The sequence below is a fragment of the Eurosta solidaginis genome, chromosome 2 (genome assembly GCF_040869045.1).
Source record: "Eurosta solidaginis isolate ZX-2024a chromosome 2, ASM4086904v1, whole genome shotgun sequence".
Lineage (NCBI taxonomy): Eukaryota > Metazoa > Arthropoda > Insecta > Diptera > Tephritidae > Eurosta > Eurosta solidaginis.
The window spans coordinates 203,565,447-203,578,443 of NC_090320.1; the positions used below are offsets into that span (position 1 = coordinate 203,565,447).

Genomic DNA, 12,997 nt, shown 5'->3' on the forward strand with positions numbered 1-12,997 from the left:
GACCAGACGAACCCCCATCCCAACCAGAAACCCTTTTATTGCAACCCATTATTAAACGTCATTTCGATGACTATAGGGGAACCCAGATATCACTATAATAGATCAAAAATCGAATAGAATATGCCCTTAAGCAGGGCATACAGATAGTAACCCTTGAGAATATTGTTTCGTACAAGTAACAGGATTTATGTTATAAAACAACTGTGCTATACGGCTTCTGCTAGCCGTACTATAAATCTTACCCCCGATCGCCTTGGTGCTGTTCTGGGAAATTGGAACCGTGGAGGGCGCCGCCTCCATATTGTTGCCATGGTGTGCATTGATTAAGATCACACTACCGCGGCGGCCGTCTACGGTATACTTTAAACAACATACAAATTAATTTAACTTTAATTTTTATTAAAAGTTTTCTGCGTTTTAAAAATGCGTCTGCACACGATCGTATCCAAAATTATATTCATGGCGGTGAAACATGAAAAATGCCGATGTCACTCTTGCATGTCGTTTTTCATGTTTCACCCCACATATATCTTATTCTCTCTTACATACTTTATTACAATGGATTATGCCATAATGTGTTGTGTTGTATTCATTTTATTTGTAACATTCACAATTAAATATCATTGTGAGCAACAATGTTGAGATGTTGCCAGATGATTATTAAAAAGTTAATTTGGGGGATTTTATCCTCACATCATCCTTTTTGGGGAAAAGAAGAATTGACAAAGTGATCAATTTTGTCACATTCTTCTTTGGCCATACCTTATAAAAATTGTTGCGAGCAAACGAATATATATTTATATTAGGGTGTACCTTCCCTTTTTTTTAATTCGTTGGTTCGGAACCATTTTTATTAATAATTGAAAAAAAGATTTTATACATCGCATAATTAAATTTTAGTTACATTTTTATAGTTCATTGTAACTTAAATGAAAGGTATAAATATTAAGAATTTTTTTAATTTATGACAAAATATGTTGAATGTTTCTCTTTTTTTTTGTAAATATTTGTGTTTTACATATTCAGTTTAAAGTTTTATGTTTTGTATTACATATTAAATTTTTAATTTATGTGTTACATACAATTTTATAAGAAAGTTTTTTTTTTGAATATACAAAATTCGTATTTTCTCTTTTTGCTTTTTGGTTTAACAGTTTTTAGGACTTCATGGCTGCTACAGTACTCGGAAATAAATTTTGGATTTGCTTTTTAATTAAATTTAAGGTTTAGTGAGAGTACTAAAGTAATGTTAATTTACTTTACTAAGGCGGTTTTTATGTACCACTTTTTCTTTGTTTTTGACTTCATCGAAAATAGTTACGTTGGGTTCGTTAATTTTGGTTATGATGAACGGACCTTGATAAATATTTTCGTGTTTATGATGTGGTTCTTTTTGTAAAAGCACTCTATCTCCGATTTTTACAATTAAATGTCGTGCCGTTTTATCGTACAAATTTTTACTTTGTAATTTATTTTTGTTAATTAGGTTTTGTGCCATTTTGTGCGTTTTCTGCATCCTAAACTTAACTTCTTTGGCATAGTTTTCGACGTTATAGATCGGGTCAATTTTTTCTTTTGTTAATTCATTAGGCAAAGTTGCCTTTTTTCCAAAAACTAACTCGTAAGGCGAAAATTGATTGTCGAAAACTGTGCTACTCGTAGTGTTGTGTAGGAAGGTAAAATATTTTAAATAAACATCCCAATCAGAAAAATTGTCTTTTAGATATGCGCGTAAGTATTCATTAAACACTCTATGATTACGTTCAATCGTGCCAACAGTTTCATGATGGTATGCAGTTGAAAAATTATGGTTAATGTTTAAAAGCTTTGTTAATTCTTCGAATAATTCATTTTTAAATTCAGTACCTAAATCTGATTTTATGGCATTCATTGTGCCGTAAGTTAAAATGAATCCTTCAAAAATGGCTAAAGCGATTGTTTTTGCCGATTTGTCTGGTACAGCGACTGTTACCAGATATTTAGTCATGTCGCAAATCATGGTAAGTGCGAACTTGTTACCATATTTGGACTCAGGTAGGGGTCCTATTGTGTCAATTACTAGTATATCAAATGGTTTACAAGGAGTTGGTGTTAAAACAAGTTTTTCTTTTGTTTTAGGTTTAACCTTGTTTAAAAGACAATCCTTACAATTTTTGATATATTTCGATATATCGCGAGTCATGTTCTTCCAATAAAATTTTGTTCGCAATTTTGCGTAAAGTCTTTTCATTCCGCAATGTCCACCGGAAATGGGATCATTATGGTAAATTTTCATAAGTTTAAATTTTGTATCTTCATCTGTTACTGTCTCCACTGGATCTGTCAGTATAATTTCTAATGATTTTAAAATTTTATTTCCAATATTTTTGAAATTTGTAATAGTGTAATGTTCGAACATAATATCGTTTTTAGGCCATTCAATCTGCTTAATTTTGCGTTTGCCGGCTTCTGATTCAAGCCTCGAAAGTAATTTCTCTAAAGTCATTATTTCGTTAACAAGCTCAAAACTAAGTAACTCGAGTTTCTTATGTTTAATATGCGCAAAAATTCTTAAATTTGTTGTTTTATTATTTTTATCGTACGTAATTGCAGATCTTATTCGTGGGACTTTTTTCGAAAAATTGAATGAAAATTTGTCGTAGACATGTAAAGTAAGTTGTTTTTCGTCGGTTTTGTCTGTTTTTCTGTGTAAATGTTTGTCGTTTGCCTTCTTTGTCATGGCTCTTGTCTGTACTGCCAAAATTTGTTTATTAGCTTCTTTAATCTCATCGATTGTTATACGCGATAGTGCATCAGCACAAACGTTTGATTTACCTTTTATATATACAATAGTAAAGTCATATTCAGATAGTTCCAGTCTTATTCTTGAAAGTTTTGAAGATGGGTCTTTCATTTTGAATAAGTATACTAGAGGTCTATGGCCTGATTTTACAATGAAATGGGTACCATACACATATGGTCGAAATTGCTTGATTGCAAAGTAAATAGCTAAAAGCTCTAATTCTATAATAGGTTTTTTCTGTTCGGCTTTATTAAATGCTTTAGAAGCGAAACAAATTGGTAAATCACTACCTTGCTGTTCTTGACTCAGAATAGCGCCACATCCAGTTGTGGAAGCATCAACTGTAATAATGGATTGTTTAGTAAAATCTGGATATTGAAGTAATTTTGGTGAAAGTAACGCTGCTTTCAAAGATAAAAATGCTCTTTCGCACTCAACATCCCATACAAATTCAACTCTTTTTCTGCTTAATCGATTTAAAGGCGCTGCCAGAGACGCAAAATTAGGTATGAACCGTCTGTAATAGTTTGCAAACGCGACGAATCGTCGTACCGCGTCTTTGTCAGTCGGTTTTGTATATTTTTTAATTGCGTTTATCTTAGAGTCGTCTGGCAACAAACCTTTGGCTGAACATTTATGACCTAAAAATGTAAAAAGTTGCATTTATTTGGGTTAAGTTTGAGGTTAAAAGATCTACAAGTATCGAAGACTTTTGAAAGATTTTTAATGTGGTGTGCTTCGCTACACCCTATGACGATAATATCGTCGACGTACAAAAATGCGACATTGGGTGGTATACCCGAAAAAGCTATGGTCATCATTCGTGAGAATGAGTTAGGTGCTATATTTAAGCCGAATGGAAGCACTTTCCATCTAAATGCGCCACGATCAGTGCTGAATGACGTAATGTCACGAGAGTCAGGATGCAAGGGGATTTGATGAAATCCTGAAAAAAGATCTAATGTGGAAAAATAGTTTGCTCTACCGAGATTGTCTAAAATATCGTCAACTCTAGCTAGTGGAAATTTATCAGCAATGAGTTTTTTGTTTACTGCGCGAAAATGTACGCACATACGATATGCTTTTTGACCATTTGTATCTTTCTTTGGGACTACAATCAAAGGACTATTGTAATTCGAATAACTAGGTTCAATCAAATCGTTGTCTAATAATTTATTGCCTTGGCGATTTATTTCTTCGCGTTGAGAGTATGGCAATCTATAGTTTTTAACATATACCGGATCGTTGTCTGTCAATCTTAGTTTTTGCTCGTAAAAGGTATTTAATCATTTTGTCCGTGTCAAGAGCGAAAATGTCGGCATAATCTATGCAAAGGTCAATTAATTTACTATGAGCATGTTGAGGTATTTGATTTTTTAAAATCGAAGTTAGTTTTTTCGTACGTTTGTCTTCTGTTTCTGTCTTGTTAATTGTATAAATATTATAGTTTGAAAGTTTTTCTGTCTGAATACTTTTTCTTTTGACACACTTTATATCATCCGTGGTATTTATAACTTTAATAATTGGGTTACTGGAATTAACAATACACCTAGCTGTGAAAACACCTTTTTCGATTTCCTGCGAGTCCACGTAAAGTGGCTCGGGTGAATTTCCTAAATCAAAAAGTCTGAATATTTCGCATCTTGGTGAATGATACAACTGTCGCTTTCTGTTCCGTGTAGGATTGGTATCGCCACTTTTTCATTACCTACCCAAAAGGAAATACTATTTCTTTCATAATTAATAATGCATTTGTTAATTTTCAGAAAATCTTTACCCAGTATGCCATCGGATGGAATATTAAAGTCTTCATTTACTACGTGTAAAGTATGTTTAATAGAAAAGTTTGAAAAATTTAAATTTGCGGTAATTTTACCTAAAGTAGAAACTGAATTAGAAGTGACACCGGTAATGTTAATAATGTCGTTCGTATTTAAGGGAATATTTCTGTCTAGACATGATATTTTTATTAAGGAAATGTCGGCTTGAGTGTCTACTAGGAAAGAACAAAATTTTTGTGACTCGTTTAGTTGTAATTCTATAAAATCAGAGTAATTTAAATTTAAACAATAGATGGCTATTGGTGAGGGAAGTTCGCTTACTCGCTTAATTCGTCCTCCCTCAGTGTTCGCTCCTGAGGGGCACTGGCGTTTAAAGCGCGAACGTTTGCGTTTCGACCTCTACCATTGGCTGATCTCGAATTGTTGTTTCTATTGTTACTATTATTTGGATTAGAGTTGGTATTTGGACGCGCATTATTATTGTGATTATTTTGATATCTATTTCCATGATAATTCCTGTATCTTTGATTATTATTACCGTTATAATTACTGTTGTGTGAAAATGAACTGCTATTATTTCTATAACCAGTATAGCCGCGGTTTGGGTAAAAACCTCGATAACTACCACGTGAATTTCTAAATGTACTGTTACCACGTGATCGAAAAGCTAAAACCTGACGCTCAGTTACTTCGTTGTTTTGTTCCACAATTAATTTTGCTACTACGTCTTTCGGATCAGTAAATGCCGTTGAGGCTAAAATGGTTTTTACTAAATTGGATTTTGCATTTAGACGACACACGTTAACAGTTTGTTCGACTGCCATTTCATGAGCTTTCGTTTGAGTGATCCCTTCAATAATAAGAGACCGCTCAAGTGAGTCAGCTAGACCTTCAACTTTTTTGGCAAAATCTGTATAATTGTTACTGCTAACGTACAACGCTGCAATTCTCCCTGCTACAACTTTCGAGTTGTCTGGTTTGATCCTATTACGTAGAGCTGTTTTAATTTCGTTGACTGAAGCTACTTGTGTTGGTATTGCTTCACGAGCTTTACCCTCTAATTTTGATTTCAAGAACGCTATAAAAGTATTGGTTAAATCTGCAGTAGCGAATTGTTCGAGTAATTCAATTTTGTCTATAAAAGAATCAAGTGCTAGTGGATCACCACTGTAGTTTTCTCTAATAGAATTAGCACATGTGTTAATAAAAATTCTCTTTTCCTCTGGAGTTGCCATGATTTGATCGTTAAGATCTGGAGCTGAATTAGCAGAAGATGAGGCCACGTGTGTACTAATTGGATCGTTAAGATCTGGGTTTTCGTTAGAAGAAGGATTAACTAAGTTTGCACTATTTGGGTCGTTAGGATTTTGTTTTAAAGTAGAAGAAGTTAAAATTTCACTATTTGAATCGTTAAGATTTGAAGCTAAAGTAGAAGTTGAATTTTTAATGGAAGAATTTTCGAAGCCTGGAAAATCTGTTGATAAAGAAAATCTATTTCCCTGGTTTGTGACTTTTCCGGTCGAAGATGAGGCTAAACTTTCGTAGCTTGAGCCTGATTTATCTGAATCGGATTCTGAATCTGAAGTTTTTTGCACTTGTCTACCACTTCTAAGGTTGTACATATGAAATTACTAAAGCACTTGCTTGAATGTTGAATTTATATTCGAAGTTAAATTGTTGAGGAAAAAGAGCGAAGAGAAAAAAAATTAAGGAAATATTTAACAATTTAGTAGAGGAATTAATTGAAACTGCAGTGAATTTTTATGAAAGATCTATGAAAGTAATTGATTTTAAAATGGCTCAAAATTATGTATATGAATAGGTAAAAATCTTAAAATGTACTCACGGACGCACCGCTTTATTCAAAAAAATCTCAATTTGGTTTTTCTCGGAACCACCGCATGTAATAAAAATTGAATTGGTTTTTCACGGAACCACCGCATGTAATAAAAAAAATTTGGTTTTTAACGGAACCACCGCATGCACCGAAAAATTGATTGGTTTTTCCGAAAACCACTTATGTATTGTCAAAAAAAATCCAAAATTTATATTGAATGAGAAGTTAATTTAATTGGAAAACGGAGACACCAAATTTAATATGAAATTTTAATTTTTAATATACATACATATATAATTTTAAAGAAAAAGAATGTTTGATACATATATGTATACTTATTTTTGTCACTGCTGCTGCTGCGCTGGCAGACCTGAATCGCTGCTGGTGTTGTTGCTGCTGCTGGTGTGTGTCTTCGTGTGTTAAAGTTGGTGGTGGTGGAGATTTTGTATGTTGTTGGGTGCCGTTACCTTTGCCGTTATGCGTGGCGTGGTGCGAGTGCCGTTATGAAAATTTATGAAATTGTGTGTTGAATTTCCATTATTAAATTGTACCTTAATTTTGTTGAATTTTTCTTTTGTTAAATTTTGATCAGTGGAATTGTTTTTGCGGTTAATTAATTTAATGTAGAAAATTTGTATTGTCGTTTTTAAATATGATTTGTAAAATTGAATCGTAGAATTGTTTAAATTTGTACTAGAAGAACATATTTTAGGTTTGTTATATTTTATTTTAAGAAATTATATCGTAGTTTTGTAGAGTTTAGATAATTTTCTATCGTACTTTAGTAGAATTTTATTTTAGAAAATTGCATATTGAGGTTTTATTGAGTTTTAATTAGGAAATTGCACGGTAGTTTTTTTAAAAATGTATTTAGAAAATTATGTGTTAAAAATTAGTTGAATTCCGTTTAGAAAAATATATCGTAGATTAATGAAATTTTATTTTAGAAAATTTTAGGTTGAATTTTAATTAGAAAATTGTGTTGTAGTTTATTGAAAATTTATTTAGAAGACATTTAGTTGAATTTATTTAGAAAATTAAGCCGTAGGTTAGAATTTTAATTAGCAATTTAAGTATTGAAATTTATTAGAAAATTGAATTTTTAATTTTGCACGTTTATCGCACCACACACACACTTTTGCTTTCTGTCCACTTGAAAAAAATTTCTCACTCACCACTTACTAGACGTCCGGTTCGTTGCGATGCCAAAATAAAATGAACGAGGCTCCAGCCTCACGGTCGCCATGTGCTATACGGCTTCTGCTAGCCGTACTATAAATCTTACCCCCGATCGCCTTGGTGCTGTTCTGGGAAATTGGAACCGTGGAGGGCGCCGCCTCCATATTGTTGGCATGGTGTGCATTGATTAAGATCACACTACCGCGGCAGCCGTCTACGGTATACTTTAAACAACATACAAATTAATACACCGTAATTATTTTTCGGTAATTTAACTTTAATTTTTATTAAAAGTTTTCTGCGTTTTAAAAATGCGTCTGCACACGATCCAAAATTATATTCATGGCGGTGAAACATGAAAAATGCCGATGTCACTCTTGCATGTCGTTTTTCATGTTTCACCCCACATATATCTTATTCTCTCTTACATACTTTATTACAATGGATTATGCCATAATGTGTTGTGTTGTATTCATTTTATTTGTAACATTCACAATTAAATATCATTGTGAGCAACAATGTTGAGATGTTGCCAGATGATTATTAAAAAGTTAATTTGGGGGATTTTATCCTCACACAACTCCGCCCTCTTGCAAAATACTAGAAGTTTTCCAGGACCCAGCTTAAGTGCTGCCTGGCAGCTCTGCCGCCCCCAGCAGCGGGACCCTTGTCCTAGCGGACGCAGGTGAGGCAGGTGACTGAATTCTCTCTATAGATTATGTATGACGCTGTGACACTTTACGTCGCATTCACTCACATTCACAGTCACCACTATTTAATACCCAAATTTTCATAAGGGCATTCAGGTTTACTCTCGAGAAAAATTACTCGTTCCGTTATACATAATTTGCCCCTAAATTCGATTCCAAGATAATTTTTGGTGAAGCTCTGTGAGAGACTATTGCCTTTATTGCCGCTAGATTATCAATATATACATTGACGCGACTGCAGCCTGTAGGATCAGCTTATTTCTGGATTGATATGTTCCGGTAACAATGACACCACTGACGGGTATATTCTGAGCCCCCTCACCGGCTGGGTGTAAAATTTTTCTGTATAATCCCATAGTTACACATTCATGTTTCTCCTTTTTGTGGCTGATTAAGATGATTCACATTTGTGGATAACACTTCAATAATACGTTTATGTACTTGTAGATATACAATGAGTGAAAGGAATTGACAAGTGCCATCCAAACTGACACTTCAACTTATGTAAGGATATCGCATTTTAAGCCAAAATTAGAAACACAGGAGGTACAAAAAATGCATAAAAAATAATGAAGAGTGTCAAACTATTTCAGGACATTGTGAAGCCCATCTACGCGAATGGACAAACATAAATATGTAATATTTTCTATACCCTTCATGGATATGAAATGGATTGTCAACTTTGATCCTTTATACTTAAAACTTTTGTATTATATAAGTAACTTTTGAAGGGTTTGTGATTTTCTACCGCAGGAATAGCTTATGGAAGGAAACCGACATTTTTAATTAAAACAGTTATTTAATGACCACTCATTAAAACACTATTAAAGCTGGGCGTGAGTTCGCCTAAATTTTAGGTACCTAAACTAATATTCCACTGTAACTTTCCAGTACTGCAATAATTTAGGTGAAAACCTGTCAGAACTGTGCGAGTTAAATTGACAACCTAAATTATTTTGTATGCTAGCAAAATTATTTATGCAAGCACAGAGTAGGGAGCACTACGATTCATTACAGGTAAATAACCTCTAAATAGAAAACAAGAACTTTTCGTAACAAATCGAAATTTTTTCGGTAAAAAATCGGTGATTTTTGGTTACCAAATCGATATTTTGTTGCGATAAAAAATATAATTATCCAATAGCAAATTAATATTTTCGATAAGAAGTCGACTACCTTAGGAGAATGAAGCCTTAACACGTTCATTTCTCACCATTAGTGCACCGATAACTCTGCTGTAAGAGCTGTTATCGATAACATGCCAATAACACGTCGAAAATAATCCATTAACAAAAACAGCCCGATGACTTTTCGTATTCTGAAATGAATTTGTTCGAACCTAATAAATGAATAAAATAGTTTGTAATATTATCCCGAATTAAGCTCGAAGTCCATCAGGATAGATCTCAAGACGATCTAGTAACGACTTCGAAAAAAACCGATATAATGCCGCAACAGTTCCGCAATATTCCCGAGCAAAGCAACATCGAAAATTTAGAAAACAGTTTTTCTAAGCGGAGTCGCCCCTAGGCTGTGATTTTGCAAGCACTTCGAGTGTATTTCTGCCATGAAAAGCTTTCAGTGAAAATTCATCTACCTTGTGGATGCTGCTCGGAGTCGGCATAAGGCATGTAAGTCCCGTCCCGGAAATTTTTAGGGAAAATTAAAAGGAAGACTTGGAGTGTTGGCCAAATCACTGCCAATCACCCCGATTAAATAAATTGTTCTCTAATTGAAAAAAATTTATTTTTTAAGTTTTAATGTTACTTTGCCGGGTAGTTGAATCCAGGATTCACAACGTAGTAGGCGGAGCACTATACCACGGCGGCCGATTTGCAATCTCTGCTTAGAACACAATACAAATGCCTCTTTGTAAAACGTCGCCTTTTGGTTCGCCTAACACCTTGTTAACACGCTGCACAATAGCAGTAGGCCCTTATTCTATAACAATAACTCCATATTTAGGCATGAGATTGTCTTCTTTGGTACCTTTGTAAGGTATTCCAATATATGGAGCAGTGCGGCGCACTTTAACTATTTTTATGCATCTATGTGGGTTTGCTTTGCCAAGGAAATTTGCGTCGCTATATAAATAAGTTAATTTTATTGCAATAAATATTTATTGAGACAAAAACTAAAATAGAAATTTTCAAGTAAACTAAGTAGCAGAATGACAGCTGACAATTAAGAAGACATGGGTGCAATATAAAGAATTAATTCTCCTTTGTAAGCCAATACATATGTATGTTAATAGAAATTGCGACAGTAGGAAACAGTGCACCAACTTTTTTTCCCTAAAATTAAAAATTTACAGCTAATGGAAACAATACCTTCTAAATAGAATAGATAAAAGTTATAATGCAGGACCTGAAATAAAAGATTAGAAAGTCTTTCAGAAAGGATAGATTTGGTTGCATTTTGGTTGGAAGCAATGGCTAAATTACGCGCTCTCAGTACCGGGACAATAAGGTTTGAGACAACAACACTCTTACAGCATTGTCATAGACCGAGAAACATATTTTGATTAATCTTAAAAATCTACGATGATTTCCCGTTTTATCTGCTATCTGCGTTATACTTTGTACAGCAACTCTTTATTCATCACTTTCTATTAAGAATGTCATATTTCAATGTATACGGGGACTTTAATTAACGTGTTGAAATCAAACTGATTACAGCGCTTGGATTCCGCCACTTATATACCAGTCAGTTGCCTAGTTATTATTTCTCTCAGGGTCTAGAGTCCTGCCGGGGTTATATTCTAAGACCCCCTAACCCCATACCTCGGCGTAACACAATTATGATGTGGGTCCCACGTCACAGTGGCATATCTGAGAACTATGGTACACTGAACATACTGAGAGTATTCAGCTCAGTCGCATCGTTCTTTCCCTGCCACGTGCAAACACTTCCTCTTGCCTGTATTTATCTGGAAAGCCAATGTCAGATTAGCCTTTGAAATCCCCTTTGTGAGGTGCCTCGGCAAACTTGGCCTTGCTTAAGTGAGCACGTAGATAGGTTCCTTATCAATCTCAATCGTCTCTCCTAGGTCCATTATCTAATTTACGAAAGTTCTCCGATATGGTTCCCATGCTTCCCTACACTGCAGCCATTCTGCTGTTTCTTTGCAGTGCCAGCCACCAAACCGTAATTCCATGAAATAAGATGAGTCTAACGAACGCTTTGTGCAACCAGTACATAATGTGTGATTATATACCCAACATTTTGCCCACGGATGCTTTAGAGAAATAAAGGATCTGCTCTCGACATGTTGGTTCTATTTCAATTTACAGCATAAAATTACTGCAATGTATTTAACTTTCGGTCAAAGTTTGAGCCTTAACCTGTTTAACTCCGGTTGCTTGGAAAATGGTGTCTTGTAACGCCTGATTAATAAAACGTCTCCAGAACCGGTCCTCTACAGGAATAAATTCAGTTTATATTCTCAAGGTGTTTTCCGTATGCTGTTCGAGCTATGTCTTCGGCGTAAGCGATAACTTTGCAATCAGTCTTTCCTAATATGAATAAGAAGCCTCTTTAGCGTAGGGAAAAGACGTTGTTAAAGGAACTCTCTATGACAAGAAAGGTGCCTAGAATGAATTCCTTCTGTATCTTTGTTGTGCTAGCGTGTAATGCTGCCTCGATGAATATGTCTTTGAAGTACTAGTGTTGGAAATTGAAAAGGTTATGTGAACATCCAGCACCTTTTCCAGGTTTTTAGGAGGGGCGTAAAGCTTATAGGCCTGAAATCATTAGGCTTAGCTTGTGAAACCCGTCCTTCTTTGTGTATGAAGACTATGCCTCGATCCATCTTCTTTGAAAATCGGAGAGCCTTAGACAGGCGTTTTAGATTTCTGATAGCATGGGACATTGAGTTCCACTTGCCATTTGTAGCTCTACCGGAAAAATGTTATAAAAAGAGACAGGAGATTTAAAGGGGTCGAAGGGTTTGATGGCCCTTTCAAATGCCCAATGAAGTGGTAGCTGACAGCAGGTTTGTCATCAGCTGGTGGTTCTTTGGTACAGTTAGGAAAATGCGGCCTAATACCTTAAATGTGCTATTTTCCGGAACTTGCCAGATCATTATACGACAAAGGACAATCAACATGGATAAAACTCCACAAAACCTTCGGCGATTACTCTGATCACTACAAGAAGAGGAAGAAGAAGAAGAATAAGAAGAAGAAGAAGGCATGACTGGCCTTAAATTCTGAGCAAAGGCCAAAATCGCTAAAATCGACTTTCAGCGTCAATTAATGTTAATGATGAACTTTAATCAAAAATTTATTAAATTAATCTGCTTCCGCCACAAGCATCTTTGACTGTCCTATACTTAAATAAATGAATAAAGTGCGAACTTTCTGGTGCTTCCAAAATTTCATCTGCATAATAAATATTGAAACATAATAGTCACTTACCATTGATAAGTTGTGTGCTAAAGCCGAAATCAGCGAGCTTTAGGCGATCCTCCGACAGCAACAGCACATTTTCAGCCTTAATATCGCGATGTACAAATCCCAGGCTATGCTACAATTTATCACCGTTTAAAGTGGGTGTAAAGAAAACAAACAGAAAAACAACAAAAATGCGTTACAGAGTCTTTTAATGTTCATTTGTGTATGTGTGTGTAAATGAGAAAAGAGACGTAAGTGCGGGGTAATAAGCACAGTGTCGGAAAACACAAATTGCAATTTAATGGACAACCGGT

At 34.8% G+C, this 12,997-nt stretch overlaps 1 protein-coding gene across 1 annotated transcript in view; it reads right to left on the reverse strand.

The window, feature by feature from the left end:
- Nucleotides 1-12,997, reverse strand: part of LOC137240537 (serine/threonine-protein kinase SIK3) — a 66,771-nt gene that overhangs the window by 20,139 nt on the left and 33,635 nt on the right. Inside the window, exon 5 of the mRNA XM_067766962.1 lies at nucleotides 12,708-12,816. Coding sequence (XP_067623063.1) covers nucleotides 12,708-12,816 — 109 coding nt within the window. The remainder of the gene's footprint in view (nucleotides 1-12,707; nucleotides 12,817-12,997) is intronic.